Source organism: Emydura macquarii, unplaced genomic scaffold (assembly GCF_026122565.2).
Source record: "Emydura macquarii macquarii isolate MOO-44397 ecotype Brisbane River unplaced genomic scaffold, CSIRO-AGI_Emac_v2 contig_1876, whole genome shotgun sequence".
Lineage (NCBI taxonomy): Eukaryota > Metazoa > Chordata > Testudines > Chelidae > Emydura > Emydura macquarii.
Genome location: NW_027132013.1, coordinates 21,541,956 through 21,560,649, shown reverse-complemented (window position 1 = coordinate 21,560,649; position 18,694 = coordinate 21,541,956). Strand labels below are relative to the sequence as shown.

At 42.1% G+C, this 18,694-nt stretch overlaps 1 protein-coding gene across 1 annotated transcript in view; it reads left to right on the top strand.

Moving 5' to 3' along the window:
- The window catches only part of STARD9 (StAR related lipid transfer domain containing 9), a 199,452-nt gene that overhangs the window by 157,385 nt on the left and 23,373 nt on the right, over positions 1-18,694 (top strand). Inside the window, 3 exon segments of the mRNA XM_067558116.1 lie at positions 64-11,523; positions 12,356-12,553; positions 18,227-18,410. Of these exon segments, the coding sequence (XP_067414217.1) occupies positions 64-11,523; positions 12,356-12,553; positions 18,227-18,410 (11,842 nt within the window).

Below are 18,694 nucleotides of genomic sequence, written 5' to 3'. Positions count from 1 at the left end.
ATACTTATATATTCATGCAGTGTATGAGAGGCTCTGATTCTTTGTCTTGTATTATTTTCACAGTTCTTTCCTGAAGAGGGAGACCACCTCCGAATTATCTACCTCACCAAATACATATAAATGCCATGAAGGCAATCCACCAAGGAAAACATTGTCTGTAGAATATCTGCCCAGAACAATTAAAGACAATTCCAGGGGAGATGATCTTAATGATGAGAGGTATAGTTCCTTCTCAACACAGAGACAGCTAACTAAAAAACAAAAAACATTACTTTTTGGAAATAAAAAAGGATCAGAAAAAGACTGTAATGGTCCAGTTATCATATTACATATCAACAAAGATAATAAAAAAATGGAAAAATTAGATGATAGACCTGTACAAACTGAACCTCAAAGTCAGACCTCTAAGAGCTTCTCTCCCGATCAGTTTAAGAAGAAAGGTGAACTTGAAACCTTTATTATAGGGACACAAGTGACAAAAGCAAACGTATTAGGAGATTCAAGTCATTTTACAGGGAAACACCTAGAAGAAAGTGAAGCCCAGGCATCTCCTAAAATGTCTAGAATGGATTTAAGAGAGCACCAAGATTCACTTCCAGAAAGCTTTACCAAGGAAGTGAAAAAATCAACAGTGCGTAGAAAACCACCACCAGGTTATCTAAGTCAAACAGCAAGGAACTTGAAAAGAGAGCCAAAGTCATCCTTGCCAAGTCATAATGGTCAGTCAATGGAAAAGCAGGAATTTCTGATGGCAGCTACTTCAGTAGGAAACCTTAATAAGATAAACTTCCAGACACCACTTCATTACATTGAAAAAAAGTGGCACAGTGCTGAGGTGTTGAGTGCTGGAATCTCAAAAGCAGCCACAGATCTGCTAGGGAACTGGCAAGAGGATGATGAAAATGACTTTTCTGATACTGATAGTTCCTACTCTGTGGATTCTCTCTCCTGTGCTTATGCAAAAGCCTTGACCGAACAACTGAAACAGGAAGATTCAGACAGGAATAAACGTATCACCAATCCAGAAGATTCTGAAAGCGATGATAGTCAGATGTCTCAAGACTCTCTAGCAGAAAAAGAAAACAAATCCAAAAAACGAAATAAAAAACGTTTTCACAATTTAGTGGTTCACCATGAGCCAGTTAAGTTTTACAAAAGCAGATATGATCAAAATGTCTCACCTTTGGTTACCACATCCACATCACGCAGTGGATTGGCAAAGACCGAAAGAAGCTTTTCTCTAGATAGCTTAGCTGATGCAGAAGAGGTGCTAGTGGAAGATCTGGTAGAAGAATCCAAATCTGATTCATCTGATGAAATGCCTGCAGAGATATTTTGGAGGCTGCAGAGTCCTAGGTCCCCAGCCATACAGAATGAGGAATACCAGAAGCCTGGAACCTGTGACAAAGATGTAAAAGGAACACATTCTGAGCTAAAGCCAAGCAGTTCTTTTTATCTGGGTACTCAAACACAGTCAGTTTGCAGTAACTCTTCCAAACAGCCATTAAAGGAGATGAAGCCTTGTTCCATAGAACAAGAAGGGCCTCTTGATCAAAGACGTAATTTCGCAGGTGGAAATCCTTTGACTCCTACTGATGCTTGGTCTTCATATGACTCAAAAAGTGAAAACGGCAACACCAGAATAGCTGTATCTTCTTTTCATGAAAATTTACAATTTCATGGTGCTCATCTGAACAAGCTGGAATGTTGGATGAAGAAAGATGACCTGAAGCAGTCAGCTGCTGAAGTATCTTTTGTCTCTGGCTATAAGCAGTTACATAGCATTTCTCGTTTATCACATGGTGTAAATGAGATAAACGCAACTTTCTCCTCTGATGGATCAGAAATACCATTACCAGAAACAACACATTTTGAGATAGATGCAAACAAGGTTCTTGAGAGTGGATCCTTATTAAGTAAGAGGGTCAAAGATAATGCAAATTCTGATGAAAATTCTACCTTACAATCTCCAGATGTTAGGTCATTGTTTGTCAGTTCAATAGGACCAGTCACTTCATGTGTTCCCATTTCAGCATTTTCAGCAAAACGTGGTTATTATGAAGATGTCAAGTCAGCTCATCCTAAACATAAACAGCTTAATGTATTGTCTACTTATGGGTCTACTGTTGAATACACACAACAACATAGCTGTTTGAAGAAAACCTCTGTGACAGATTGTTTGTTACCGGTATCTAGAAAAGAAGATGGCTTTCTCCCCACAACTTATCCTGAACTGTCCAAGGATCAGGGGTCTAAAAAAATATCATTAATTTCAGCACCATCTATGTATGTTTTACAACAGAGAAAAGATCATGTAAAGTCTGATTTAGAAGATAGTATCTTTAGAACTATTGAAAAAGAAGACATGGATAATGATTGTGATAGTTTGATAATGGAACCAAAACCAATAGATTCAAACATTACAGGTGAATCTATCAATGCAGCTGCCAGTGGATTGTCTAGAGGGCTGTCTCCTAATACAGCTTCGATACCCACAGTAGGGATATCTTCAGTAAAACAGGGAATATACAAAAAACATGGTCAGCTCTTTGCAAAAGAAGGAACATCAACATCCTGTGATGAGGGTTTCTTTCTCAATGACCTGTCAAACAAGAATAGGAACCCTTGTACAAAGGAAAGTTTTAGACTTCAGACTTCTGTTGAGCAAGGAGAAAATTCTGCTGATACGCTATGTCTGCTCAGGTACAGGGGGAATAATTTTGAATTGATGCAGAAGATGGATTACCAACAGATGTCTGCAGGAGAAATAACCATAGACAAAGATGTTTCTTCTGAAAGAAAAGCCTGTCACACAGATCCTTCAATCTTTTCCCAGGATGCTAGTTATGACCAATTTGCAATACCAATAGACATGTCTCAGAAAGAGACAGTCTGTATGACAACAAGTACAGATACCCTAACTGAAACTGCCTTGGAGGCACCTTCGTTCAGAGATACTGAAGAATATGAACAGAAGGATGAAGATTGGTGTTCACAAAATAATTGTGAATTTCAAAGTAAAATTGTTTTAAAGAATGATTTCCTTGAATGTTTACAGGCTGACAGTCCTGAAAGTTGCTTATCCCTACAGGTTTTGGGAAACACCACATTATGTCCTGAGACTATAAGAAAAGAAAGCAGTGAAAGTAAAAAAGAACATAATTTGAGTTCTCTCTCCGTAGGCCTGGAAAGGTCTTCATCCAAATATAGAAATTTGGTGGTAGATGAATTAAGATATCATAATGTGAATTTAAATGGAAAAAACACTGAGCTGTCAACTGCTGTTCCTTGTGAAATTAAAGATGAATCCACCTCACAGTCCAACTCAAATGAATTTTACTGTGACACAGCAAAAACGAATCTTTTTCTAAGTGCTTCTGAAACTGAGAAGTATAATGCACAACTGCAAGGTCTTGCAGCAGTTAATGAAATTTGTGACCTCAGATCTAATCTCAGTATAGAAAACAATGTAAAAAAAAATTGTTCTGGAATAAATTCTAACTGCCTTTGCACAATGTGCTGCTTAAAATCTGAAGAGCAGAAAAACAATGTACATAAAAAGGCTGAAGTTCCTGTGGGATTTGATGCAGCTGTTCTCTCTGATGATACCCAGACCAAGAACAAATCGTTTCCTGAATCAAGAGAAGAGAAAGAAAATGTTTTTTCTTGTATGGTTCTTAGTGAAAGTGATTTCTCAGGAGATGGTTTGTTTGTTGGAGGAACTAGTAATTATGTAAAAACAGACCCTAGAAAAGTGCTTGAACACAATATAATTATATCAGATACTGCTTTCCAAGAAGGGAGTCCATGTCTGACTAAAACATCTGAATGTACAAAGAAGGCAGCTGTTACTGAAGCTGAAATGATCCCAGAAGAGACTGTGGTTCCCGACCAGAGTAAAAAGATAAACACTGTTGAAGAAATTGCTAAACTTGTCAACAGTGTCATCAAGTTGGAAAGCAATATTTTGGAAATTAAATCTAGGCAGACTGAAACGGTACATAATTACTCTGTAGTTGAAGCCCAAAGTGATATTGTAGAAAAGCGAGGAAATAATTTTGAAAGCAATAGTGTGATTCAGAGATCAAAAGACCCCAGTGATCTTGTGACTTGCAAAGACCTCAATGAGTTTTACAAAAAGCAGCACACAACAACACTGCATGAAGAGCCCGAGAAAGAAGAGTCAGGAGTGTTTGGTGTTGGTGTAGGACACACTGATGAGTCAAAAACAGTGAAGGGTTCTGACAGCTGCATTCAAACAAGTAACTTTCACCAAAATAAAAGGAAAGAAAACATGGAAATAAATCATTGTTCAGCAGAGACTGAAGCTGCTTCCAAAAGCATTCCTTCATTAGTGTGTTCCAGCTCATCAGATAATACTTTAGGCTTCCTTGATACTTATGAGGAATTGAAGCAGACTAACAAAATAATAGAAAACATGTTGAATACTGAAAGCATAGCCAGAGCAATACCAACTAGATGTGGGGAAGAGAACTCTTTAGAAAACAATGAAAAAGAACAAACAAATGTTTTTAGCAATACAAGTGAAATTTATATAACAGATTGCTTGGTGATGGCTCATGAGAACTTTTTTCAAGAAAACAAAGTTGATGGAAGCATAATTAACTCCAAAATGATTGGAAGTGAAGAACAAACTAATGTAATAGAATATGAGGTGTTGGTTAGCCCAGGGAGAGGTGAACTGCACACAGATGAACATGTTGTTTTATTTACACAAGAGACTCCAGCTCTAGATCAGATGTATTGTGACAAAGACAACAATGACAAAATTATAAATGAATCTGAGACCCCAGAAAAATACTTCACAGCTTCTAAACTAGAAGAACAAGATGTTTTGTCAGTTGATAGTTTAAGGTTAACAGCAGGTTTCCATGATGCCATTGAAAAGAAGGAAAACGGTGGATTACCGAAGTTTTGGATCAAGACAGGTAAAATGAATAAATTGATGAAAGACATCAATAACTGTGACAGTTCAGGTGATGATAGTGCCATAATTGAGCAGCATGGAATTAGAGGAGAATCTAGAAGACTTATCCTTAAAGAGAATAGTAATACAGATAAGAGCTCTTATACCGAATATCCTGAAGATGGGGTGTCTGAAGATTTGGATGTAAATTTTATTGGAAGCAGACCTGATATTTTTGAATCTGATCCAGTGCACTCCATACCAAAAGAGAAAGAGAAAACACATCAGATAAATCTGGTACACATGGCTAAAACAGATGTAATAAATGAAAGTGTAAAAACATATAATGCATCTGTTTTTAGAACAGAAAAAGAAAGAAAGGTTTTCAAAGAAAACTTTGAGGGTAGTGAACTGACTGCTTCACAAAATCAAAATGAATTTCCACCTGAAAACAAAGGCAGCCACCAACTGACAAATAATGATAGCAAAATAAATGAGATCTTAATAGAAAGTCATGGGATATCGAAAGGTTGTTCTAGAAATGATGATGCCAGTGATTCCTCAGTACCTAATAACCAACAGGGTACACCAGAATCTATAAAATCTTCTGTAGAAATCCAACAATGTTTGCTTAAAGTCTTTCCAAGTCAGTCTGTAAATCATCCTTTGTACTTTGGAGTAAATAATAGTGCAGAAGTTGTGCAAGATGATCCCACTATGTTAATAGGACATGTAAAGTCATTTAATAACAATGCTGGTACTGGAGTTGTTCTTCCTTACTATGAAACATTAATGGAGAATGAGGTGCATGTTGGAGCACCTAGTATGCGTAACATAGGGAGAAGAGATGAATCATTTTCTAATAAAACGCAAAATAAAGACAGTGATTTTCTGCAAACCATGATCATGCAGGACAAGCAGAGGGAAGGAGACTTTATATTAAACAATGCATCTAACTATGCTGCATCTGGGCAATTTCCTGATAAGGATGACATAAATTCAACTTTGTATATTGCAGAGTGTCATGAATCCGTAATTGCTGCACCTGATCAAGGCACAAAAAATAATTCAGTTTCCCTGGGAACGTTAGATTCTCCTGAAGATATACAAAATGTTAGCAATTCTTATGAAGAACACAGCGCATGCTTAAGTGTGGGAAAAAACTCAGAAGCATGTTTTAATTCCTTAGAAGATATAGCTCAAGAAGGAAGTATGGCTGCATCAGTTACCATGTCTAGTCCATTGACTTCAGAAAATGAAAATCTGCTTTCCTCTTCAATGTTGAAAGATGATAATATGAGAGAACAAATAAAGCAACCATTACCAGAGGTCTTTTCTCAAAAAGCTATTCAAAATATTAATTTAAGTCAGAAAGAATTAGCACAATGCAATCAGACAGAGAAATGTTCAACTACAGACTATATTAAAACAGACTGTAGAAGTAATAGTGAACGAATTCCTGATGTATTTGGATATCAAACTGAACCTAGTGAGATTCAGGCATACAAGGCTTCTAGAGAGCTCTGTGTGGGATATCCAGACAACTCTGCAGTTGCTTCTGAGAACCTAGTGACCCTTTTAGGAAGTACTAATCAGCCCTTGTGCAAAAATGTTCATTGTGATGAAGACTCTCACAGATATAATAGTAATTGTGTTTCTAAATATTCTGCAGGTCTGCTGAATAGCCCTGTTACACTTGCAAATGTTTTGGTAGACAGCAGTGAAGACAAATGTAAAATTGATGCTGTTTGTTTTGGAAAAACAAAATACTTTGAAAGTGAATCAGTTGATTTGGGTGTACTAAGTCAAAAAGAAGATGAAAGCAAAATTTGTTCTGCAGTTGGAGAGAGAGAACGCACAGACACAAAGCATGATGAAATCACTAAAGAGGTTGTTGGAATAGATCGAAAGGAAGAAGAAAGTCAAGATTCTTTCCAGAATTGCAATGGTATAAAAGAAAAATTTTTGTCTTTATACTCAGAGGACTATATTGGTAGTTCTAGCAGGAAACTACCAGAGAAGAGCTTGTTTACATATCAAAGACCTGAACAAATTAGCAATAAGGAAACAAAACCTCTTCCCTCATGCACTGTGGAGGATGTGTCAACTTATACAATATTTCGAAGTTCCAACAATCTCAGTACCTTTGAAACTTCTAATTTGCCAGAAGACTCAAAATCTCTGAAATTTAGGCAGCTTGACGACTCATTGCAAGACATTTCTTTGACTGACCAGTTGTCATCTACTTTTACAACCCCTCATTTCATACAAGAAAGACAAGAGAGAGAGTTTCCTCGAGCATTTGCAAAAATTCCTTATCCATCATTAAAAATGTTTTCGGAATACCCTCTTACTGCTGACATTGATTACAATGAAACGAGTAGATGCGGTGTTTCACATACAACTACTTCAAACTATTCTGCATTTGCAATAGTACAAATGCAAGAGAGTCAATCTGATGATGCAGTGGTATTTGACCAGCACCCATCTGCTTCAAGAAGTATTGTATGTCCTCTTGCAAAAGAAAAGGGACATCTCCCAATAGCTGATACAAAATCTACCTCTCAAGAATATCCTGCTGAAGATGGAAAATCAATACATAAAAGTGACTCTGAACAACTCAACAATGAAACAGAAGTTGATAAACAGCCCTGGGATAAAGTTTCACTACAACAAGCATTTTTAAAAAACCTAGGGAAGGTACAAGGTGATGATGTTTCTATGTCATCATCATTAGCTTTTGGGGATGCTGCAAGAACAACTTTTAAGAAAGAAGAAAATATGAGAGAGAGAATTAGCAGAAATGAGAAGGAATTGCATTCAAACACTGAGAAAGCACTTCGTGCAACAGACAGAAAGCAGAAAAAAACATTTTTAAGCAAAGATCCTGTTGAAAATCAAACTGTAACATCATCAGTTTTTGCAAATGAGTTCATGGACCCACAAATTAAAATACCGCAAAACCTACATTCAGGAAACATTAATGTGGATTCCAGGTACATGTACAATCTATATGGGCGAGTATGTCCCACAGATAACAATGCTGCTGATTCCAAAGAAATGTATCACACTGTTTCAGATTTTGAAATAAATTCAAGTGCAGATTTACAAGACAATTGGCACCTTGGGCATGTCAGGGAAGACGATCAAAGTAGAGCAAATGCAAGAGGTGGAAAAGATATGGTACACTGCAAAAATAATACATGGTCAAGTGTTGATAATGCTGACAATTATCGGACAGTGGCAAATAATATAATGAAGATTAAGCGAAAGACTTCAAAATCGGAAAGGCTAAATCTTTCTGTCATGAAAAATGAAAATTCGTCCTTCAAAATTTTACCAGAAAACAGTTGTTTGCCTCCAGAAGAGCCCATGTTGCAGTTACTTAGGAATGAAAAGTCATACTTTACTACACAAAATACGAAATATTGCAAACAAGATGAACAAAGATATTGTTTACAGAATCACAGATTATCAGCCCCAGCTATTGCTGCAATCTCTGATCTTGAAAACACTTCAGAAATTTCATCTAAGGTAGATCTTCCTTTGTATCCTGCCTCTAAATCTTTACAAGAGTTGAATATGAGTGTTGAGCCTCCATCTCCAACTGAAGATGATCATCATGGAATTGAAAGATTTTCAAAATTGGAGTCAGATAATTTTGTACTGGCTAAATATAAACCCAGATTTCAGCAGAGATTGGTACCAACTCAGAGACGTGCTAACTATGATTCAAAAAGCTCACAAAATTGTGGGGAGAGAAGCCAAAGCAGCCAATCCTTAGAGCCCTCTGTTGTTCACTATTCAACTGCTTTGGCACATAGAGCTGGTCGTTCCATGGATATAGAAGCTAAAAAACATTCAAATAATACTTCTCTACCACAGTGCAATGAAGAGACAACTGAAGAATTGAGATACCAACCGGAAGAAACAGATTTATTTTTACAGGACAACAAGGATGCAATGCATTTTAGTTCAAGTGATATCAACCCATACATTCATCCATGGCAACAAGATGGACCCTGCAAGATTGGTTGGAAGCAATATGTTTTTGGTAGTGCAAGTGATGTCTCTTGCAGTCAGCCTCCTCTAAGCCTGGATAATCATAAGGTTATGAGATGCTCCAGTGTGGATAATGGACTGAACTCTCAAAACTCCCCTTTTCACTCTCATCTCAGTTCTTATGCTAATGCAAAAGTACTGTCAAGCACTTTAAGCAGCATTGAAGACCCCCAGGGATGGGATGACGTGAGACAGGGCTTTGAATCCACATGTTCAAGTGACAACAGCAAGCATTATGTAAATGTATCCAGTGAGATACTTGAAACCAACCCAAAAAACAGAATTCCAAAATTTGAGAATTCTTCTGAACAACCTGGAAACACTTCCATGCAAGTTGATGAAATTGTACTCCTCTACCCTTCTGAGTCAGAAACAGCCTCTAAAAAACCACAAGGCATTACTTGTGAGCAGGGAACACAAACCGTGGCTACAGGAAGATATAAAAGACAGAAGAGGCACCGGAGAAGCTATACAGATGTTTCTGCAAGAAAACAAGACACAAGTAGGAGTTCATTTCAGCGACCTTCTTCTTGGGATAGCATGCAGAACCTGTCCATGCACCTATCACAGCTTCTTCATAACACTTCTGAGCTGCTGGGAAACCTCTCCCAACAGAGTGGTATAGATAATGAGCAGAATGTCAAAATCAGTCCAAGAGGAATTGCTGAAGATATTATAAGGGCTGCTGTGTCAGACAGTTGTACTCAAACTACAGGAGATGTAGGTATTCAAGCGGATATTTCAGAACATCCACAAAGCAAAAGCAAGGAAAAGCTATTCCAGGCAAAAATTAAAAATGAATTGATGAAAGCTCAGGAAGTGAATGTGATTGTGAAAGTGGTAGGTTCAGATACTGTATGTAGGTCTCAGGAAAAGAAAGATGTAGTTCTAACTATTCAAGAGAGAACTCCAGAAAGCATTGAAATGAGAACGCAGAGCATGCCTGACTTCAGTGACTGTGCTGATGAAATTTTGGAAGATTCCTTTATGTGTCTGCCTTCATTAGCCAGAGCCTCCACTCCTATCTTAGATTTAAAAAAAACACCATTCAGTGCACAAGAGAATGTTGCTTTTGGCAGTTCCATGATTTCGCCTGTTGTATCATCTTCACTGACTTCAGGACAAGATGAATCTTCATGCACTGTAGTTAGTAGCCCTACTTCTAGTATGTCTCAATCTCCAGCACATTACACTCAGGGTAAGAGAACTGTTGATGAACCTGATATTGCAGTAGAAAGAAAATTATGTTATACAAACACCTTATTAGTTGACAGAGCCTCTTCCCCTATTCTAACACTTAGTGCAAATCCAAGCAGCCAGATTACCTGTAGCAAGTCCATTTGTTCTATCAGGGGATCTATGGAACATACTAATCATACTTCAAGTTCCCTCAGTAATCAAAGAAAGCAAGGATCACGTCCATGTTCTGGTTTGGGCACCTTGGAGCCTCATGTAGACAATTCTTCACAAACAGAAACAGACAATGACTCTACCACTTCTAGAGACAGCAAGGAAATGAGCAAGAAATCTGGAGGTTTCTCAGATAAGAACACAGACAAAGAGTTTTTAGGAATAGGTGTTTCAAAAGAATCAAAGCAAAAGCACAGATTCACTGTTGATGCACACACTACAATTCATGCAAAAAGACTGTATCATTCAAGTAGCACTTTAGAGGTTTCTGGCCATGGGGACTATTTAGTTGATGATCTCAAAGAGCACATTCCAATGGAACGTTCACTACATTGTATGTATGTTACCAAGAGAGGAAGAGGTTCTTCAAGAGGAATCCGATATGACAAAACCACTGGAAGTTCTGATGCCTCTTTGGTTAAAAACCGCTCTCAGACTTCTTACATTGAGGAATGTAGACATTCACCTCCAAATTCTGACATACTTTTAAATCAAGAAATTAGCACATGTTGGTCAAGCAAGACAAATGCTGATGAAGCCTCTTCTGCACAGTTCCATCATTCCTTTTGGAAAAATCAAAATAGCTGCCTTTTTCCACTTTCTGAAATGTGTGACATGCATGTACCCCTTCAAGATGATGATACGGCATCAGCCACTGCAAGTGAATGTAATACAGAAATTCTAATAAATGAGAATGCCTCCTTAGTGAAGACCCACATGCCTCGAAGCTATAGTCTTCGTGACTTGCCCATACACAATAAATTTAGCAACTGGTGTGGAGTGAAGAGCAGTCCTCCTTCCTCAATAATTAGCTTGACTGGCAGTGCTGCCGATTTACAAACTCAGATGGAAAAGAAACCAATCAGCAAACGAGCAACTGAAACAGAAGGGAAACCCCAGCCTTGGGAAAGCAGAGCAAGAGAAATTGAGAGACTTCAAAAAGAGCGTGCCCAGATTATGTCTGGCATACATTTGGATATGAACCAGCACCCTCTTACTGTAGAACTTACTGAAGCAAAGCTGAATTATGGAATTGGGGAAACAGATGCATTGCTGAGAATTCTTCAGAATGGAACAGGGGAAGATCTGACTTCAGTTCCCATAAAGCAACAACTTTATGAAAGGTAAATTACTCAAAATAGTTTTGTGTAGAATCTCATGCATTTTAAATACACAATAATAATAAACATAAGTTATTAAATATTCAGTTTATTAAGAGATCTTAACTAGAGAACAGAAAAATGTGTGTGAATAAGCATAATATGAAGATTCTCTTAGCTGTTGTAAATGATAATTAAGAACAAGGCTTTTGCTTTACTAATGAAAATGGAAAGAAGTAAAAGCTACAGGATATCCAGGTTTAACGTCCTCCTTCTATAAAATTAACCAAAATCATTAGCAGCTATGAGAATGATTACATGCACAGAGAGCCATCGGAGTAGTATTCTAGTGAGGAGCTACTGCAATGTAAAAAATTTGGTGCATCAGTATTTATAACAATATTTAATCCTTGTTTCTGTTAGCAAATATTGCTATGTGAACATGCAGGTGGCAAAAACAATAAAAAGATGGGTGGAGAAACTAGGAAAAATTAAACCCTGTTTCATAGGATTCTTACGATAGAATAATATCTGTATCTGAAATCAGGAAGTTAACATTATAACCTAAAAGCCTAAAAGACCAGTGTTGAGGTTATCTCTCAAGTTTTGCTTCAGTTATTAAAAACCTTAAAATAAGTTCTAATTCTTTGTACTTATTGCCTACTATTTTAAAGGTTTAGAATTTCTGCAACTCCTATGATCATGTGACTGAGAGGGGCTGTGCAGATTCTTGTGAATTTCATGTTTTCACTTTACCTGGTTTTCAGGGTCTTTAGAAGATATATCACCCTGGAAAACTGCTTTGTATCTTTACCAGGTGCACACCTCATAATTCTGACCGTGTTCCCTTAAATAGGCACATGAAGACAATTGAAGCTCTGAGAAAGCGGAGGGAGGAAAGGCTGCAGAGCTTTAGGAGAAGTCGCAGCCTCAGTCCACAAAAGCATCTGAGCCTGTTGCAGATATTAGACACAAACCAGCGGGATCTGGATCTCCCCAGCAGACGCCGAGAGTACCTCCAGCAACTGAGAAGAAATGTAGTCGAAAATACTAGGTAAGGTCACGTAAACTTCATCTTTGGGATTTCATGCTGCTCTCAGTTGTACATGCATAACTCCCTTTGAGCTCACTCAGCTGGACAGTGGTATGTCTGTGGTAGAACGAGCACATAGATTCTCTGTGGAATGCCAAATGTAGAAGTGGTGAACTTTGGGGCAGGTGAATTAATTCTTCTTCTTCTTCGAGTGCTTGCTCATGTCCATTCTACTATAGGTGTGTGTACGCCTCTGTGCATGGTTACCCAGAACTCTTCCCTTAGTAGATCCTGTAGGGCTGGCTCCAGCACCCCCTGGAGCCCCGCGCACATGCCGCGGTATATGAGGTGCTGCTGTCCCTACGCCCCCTCAGTTCCTTCTTTCCTCCTGTGATGGTTGCTGGAACTAGCCTTGCTCTCAGCAAGTACTATTCCCCTTGTTTGGACTTGTTTGTTATTCTAAATTAGTTTTAGTTAGTTAAGTGTTGTTAAGAGTAGTTAGAGATAAGGCAAGTCCCTGCGGGGACTTCGAGCGGCCAGGCTATGTCCCGGTTGCCAGGATTCAAGCCGTGTTCCTCGTACGGGAAGGCCTTCCCACTCAGCAACCCCCACGACTGCTGCCTTAAGTGCTTGGGGGAAGCACACAGAAAAGAGAAGTGTAAGACCTGCAGGGCTTTTAAACAGAGGACTCAAAAGGACCGAGAAATCGGGTTGAAAGCCCTGTTGATGGAGGCAGCGCTCCGCCCGGCGTCCAAGCCGGCTTGCTCCACCTCAGCACCGAGCATGACCTCAGTACAGAGCGCACCGCTGGCACTGGCCTCAACTCAGCACCGCGCAACATCGCCAGCACCCAAGAGGAAGAAGCAGCAAGCAGAGCGCAGACGCTCCCCTGTGCCGTCGGTATGGGCAGGGTTGAGTATGGAGATGCACCGGACCCGGCCCGTCGAGTCTTCTCCGATGCCTGCATCTCCAGTCAGGGAGCCTCCCCCGACTCCTGGGAGTGGGAGAGTGCCCCTGCCGATGCCGTTGACACCTTGTTGGCCTTGCCTACGCCACCTCCATCCCCCCTCTGCTGAGGGAGAAGGGGCCAGTGTCACAGGGGAAACCCGCATTGGGTCCCCCTGAATGGCAGTGGAGAGCCCTGGTACGGGGAGGAAGATCTCCCGCTGGACGGTCTCTGAGGATAGAGCAGAGCTGCTCCCCCAGCAGTCGCTCCAGGTCGGTGTCATTGAGCCGACCTGCTCCAGCATAGTACGTGGAGTCTTCCTCTCGGCGCCGATGTCAATCCCCGGCACCAGAGGCAGCACATGCCAGGAGGCAGCACTCGGACAGCTCGTGTTCCAGATCCCTGGCACCAAGGAGTTCGCCTGTACCTAGATGGCGCAGAACCCAGTTGCCGTCGGAGGACCCGGCACCGCGCAGTCCATGACGCGGAACCCCATCGCCGGAGTCTGGCTCGGCACCGAGGAGCTCGGAACAGTGCCGACCTCGGTCACCAAAGGTGTCTGCAGGGCCACAAGGCAAGCGGCAGCGGAAATCATTGGTACGAAGACGACGCTCTGGTACCTCCTAGCTCTTTGGAGCACACCTCCGTTCATCAGCACCCCTTGCGGTGATGGAGGCAGTCCTCATTGTCCTCCAGGTCGGAGGTATCAAGAGGGCAGTCCCCAGCACGGAAGGGCGCCTGGGACCAAGGACGTACATGGCACTGCCGGTCCAGTGACTCGGGGTTTCCAAGGGGGGACAGTCGTCAGGAGAGCCGATGCCCCCACAAAGTATGTCAGCCTCTGGAGCAGCAGCCCCCAGTTGGTCCCAGGGACAATGGCCGCAACAATGGCCGTATTGGGCCCCATGGGGCATCCATTATGTCATTGGGGGTACAGTCTGCCTCCGGCACAGGAGAAGACCCATAGATACCACTCCTTAGACGAGGAGTCGGACCCCATGGAGGGACCCTCAAGGGGTGCAGCCCTTTGCCAGGAGGGAGCACACCCGCAGGATGCGCCTCAGCAGTCCTCTTCCTCACTGGACGAGGCAGTCTCCTGGGACCACTCGGTGCCACTGGAGGATTTCAGGGCACACCAGGAGCTGCTCAAGAGGGTGGCCTTCAACTTGGGGCTGGAGGTGAAGGAGTTAGAAGAGGCTGAAGATAGCCTCTTTAATGTGCTGGCGGTGGCTGCCCCAGCGAGAGTGACCCTCCCAGTCCATGAAAGGGTCCTTAAGATTGTCCTTCCTTGGTCGCCCCTATGTCAAAGGTGGCTGAGAAAAAATATTACATCTTGGCCAAAGGGTTTGAGTATTGTTCACTCACCTTCCCCCCCACCCAGGAACCCTGGTGGTAGAGGCGGCTAACCAGCAAGACAGGCAAGGTCAGCCAGGGTCCACTTCCAAGAACAAAGACAATAAGAAGCTGGACTTGTTTGGGAGAAAGGTTTATTCCACGGCAAGCCTGCAGTTCAGGATTGCCAACCATCAGGCCCTCCTGGGCAGATATTATTTCAATCTGTGGGACTCCCTCAGGTGGTTTGCTGAGGCCCTGCCCCAGGACCAGGCTGCAAACTTTAGCACCATAATGGAGGAAGGAACCACGGTAGCTAGGGCAGCACTCCAGACGTCCTGTAACGCTGCTGACTCGGCGGGCAGGGCCATAGCCTTTGCCATCTGTATGAGAAGGTGCTTGTGGCTACAATCCTTGGGCCTGTCCCAGGAGGTGCAGCAATCTATTCAGGACCTCCCCTTTGATGAGTCGGCCCTATTCTTCGACCAGATCGATGTGAAGTTGCACAGTCTGAGGGACTCCAGGGCCATGCTTCGCTCCCTTTGCTTGTACATGCCCCAGTTTTTCAGGCATCAGTCATGGCCCCAGGCGCAGCAGCAGCCAAGGCCTCCACCTACACCTTTTCAACCCTATAGGAATAGGGATAGGAATAGGGAGTTTAGAAAGAGAAATCAGCTTTCCAGCTCATCCTCAGCTCCCCAGCAGGGGTCCCCTAGGAGGTCGGGCAACCAGAGGAGACAATTTTGATGGTGCGCCCGAGGGAGGCGCCCCGAGTGCTCTCCTGGATCCACCCCACCCCTTCCTAAACAGTTTAAGGCCCTTCTATCCCGAATGGGCAAAGATCACGTCAGACCGTTGGATCCTTGGGATAGTCTCAGGGGGCTATGCCCTACAGTTTACATCCACACCCACACCCACACACACACACACACACACACCCTTCTCCCTCCGTCCCTGTTCAGGGACCCTTCTCATGAGCAACTCCTCTTGCAGGAGGTGGACACCCTCCTCAACATAGGAGCGGTGGAAATGGTCCCTCAGGGCAGGAGGAGGAAGGGGTTCTATTCGAGGTACTTCCTCATCCCCAAGGCGAAGGGGGGTTTGAGACCCATATTAGACCTGCGTCGTCTAAACAAATATGTCAAACGACTCAGGTTTCGCATGGTCTCCCTAACCTCCATAATCCTTTCCCTGGATCCAAGAGGGTCTCTGAGATTAGGGCCTTTACCTTGGAACCCCCTTATACAGTATTCTATAAGGAGAAGGTTCAGCTGAGGCCGCATCCAGCCTTCCTACCCAAGGTAGTTTCCTAATTTCATTGTAACCAAGATATTTTTCTCCCCGTGTTTTTTCCCAAACCTCATGGTTCGGAGGAGGAAAGGAGATGGCACTCGCTAGATGTGAGACGAGCCCTGGCCTTCTACATCAAACGTACAAAGCCGTTCTGGAAATTGACACAGCTCTTCATCGCAGTGGTCGACCAGATGAAAGGCTCACCTGTCTCCACCCAGTGCATCTTCTTGTGGATTACATCATGTATCAAGTTCTGCTACGAGCAGGCGAAGGACCCGCTTCCAGGAACCATCACAGCGCACTCAACCAGAGCTCAAGCCTCATTGTCAGCCTTCCTGGAGAGAGTGCCCCTGCAGGACATCTGCAAAGTTGCCTCCTGGTTGTCGGTGCATACCTTCACGCCCCACTACGCCATTGTCCAGCAGGCGAGAGAGGACGCGGGATTCAGCAGAGCAGTGCTGAGGGCAGCTCACTGGTAACTCCGACTCACCTCCAAAGGTATTGCTTGTTAGTCACCTATAGCGGAATGGACATGAGCAAGCACTCGAAGAAGAAAACAAGGTTACTTACCAGTAACTGATGTTCTTCGAGATGTGTTGCTATGTCCGTTCCACAACCCACCCCACATCCCCGCTTCCGGAGTTGGCAGAAAGAAGGGACTGAGGGGGCGTAGGACCGGCAGTGCCTCATATACTGCGGCATGTGCGCGGGGCTCCAGGGGGTGCCGGAGCCAGCCCTACAGATCTGCTAAGGGGAAAAAAGTTCCGGGTAACCGTGCACGGAGGCATGGACATGAGCAATACATCTCGAAGAACATCAGTTACTGGTAAGTAACCTCGTTTTTTGTTCTAAAGAAGGCATTAACTTTCAGTACAAGTTTTGGTCAATTTGATTTCCCTTTTCAACTATTAACATAGAAAATATACTCATGACTTAGGAAAAAATAAGGTTCCCCATTGCAAAAGAAAATGCCTCATAGTTTTCATACCTATTTATTTTAATTGATAGTTTAAAGTAGTGAACCATGGATTTATTTTTGCACATGTACAATGTTTAGCAAAAGACTTAAAAGCAAAAGCAAGATTACTATGAATTACTCAGCAACCTCTCCTTTCACTCCCCACCCAAAGAGCCAAGGAGGAGAGATGGGCTTTGCATTATGCTCTAAATATCAACAAACTTGGGCTCTATCAGACCAGTGAGAGACGTGAATTCCAGAGTCTAAGGGCTCTATGCTGAGAACCCCAAGCTCAAACTGTTTGAATTTAGAGACTGCCCCAGCTGCACTTTGCTGCCCTGGTGTTAGATGGGGGGAGGTAGTCTAACAGAATATTGGGACCTTTGCTTTACTGGGCTTTAGTAGATCAAAATCAGCACCTTAAGTTGCTCCTGTATGTGAATAGGATGTCAGTAGAGGTATCGGCATTCTCACTGTGATGAATACTAGACATGCATCCTGAATCCATTTTCCAAGCTTAGTGGACGCGAGGCCTGCAAAGGAAGATGTGACTGTGGTAATTGGACAATTTGGGAACTGGGGACAGCAGGTGGGAGAGGATAAGTGATGCATCTCATGCCAAGGCTTTGCATGTCCCTGTGAGAATATCATGTCAGAGGTGGTCACTGACTTGACTCACTGTGGGAGTCCCATGTCTCCCATTGAGAGAGAGACAGAGGGAGAGAATTAAAGGTGTTTGTTGTGGGGGGGGGGGGTGTAGAAGAGGTTAACCAAGAAGCAAGAGAAGGGCCAAGTAGGATGATGAGCTCTTGTTTCAGTAGAACAGGCATTGTTGAGTTTTGTTACTGCTGCAGATATAATTCTTCTTCACACATAATCATACATATTGGAGACGTTTGTATTTAAAGAAAGCTTGCAGTGAACATGTGCACATTTTTCTTTAAATCTTCAGCAATGAGGAGAGAAGTGAGCTAGCTATCCAGAAGCAATTCCTTGAAGCAGGGAGAGACCATATTTTTTACGAATAATCCTGTTTTCCTCATTCTAATGAAGTTCCTTGTTCAGTGTTAGAAGAAAGCAAGTCTTTTTGTGATTCTTTATGATTGTCACATAGCATGGTGTCAGACAGTTCTTAGTCTGTCTTTTCCCCACCCCCACTCTTTAGAGTCCAACAACCAAAGAGGAGGACTGCCCAGTATCCTTCAGAGATTGAGCTGCTGCTCCGAGACTATCAAAGGGCACGAGAGGAGGCTAAAACTGAAATTGCAAAAGCAAGAGACAAACTTCGGGAGAGAGCTGAGCAAGAAAAGAGACGCATAAGGGAGCAAATATTTTCTCATCTGCAGAAGGTGAGTGTTAAATTATTATGGGTACTGAACTGTTCTGCATGACTCATGTTAATGCAATTACTTTTTTTTAACTATGATGGTGATTAAGCTCAAGGCAGATCTTTTTCTTTAGTTTTGCCTGTTGAGGAGGTAAAGGTAATAAGGAATAATCTTGCTAATTTGTATTTAAAAACAAACATCCCAACACTGATTTACTAATGGTGCTGCTGGACTATACCTTCGTGCAATAGTATCATTTTGTTGACAATCAATATGTCAAGAGTCCTACAATTCACTCACTGTAT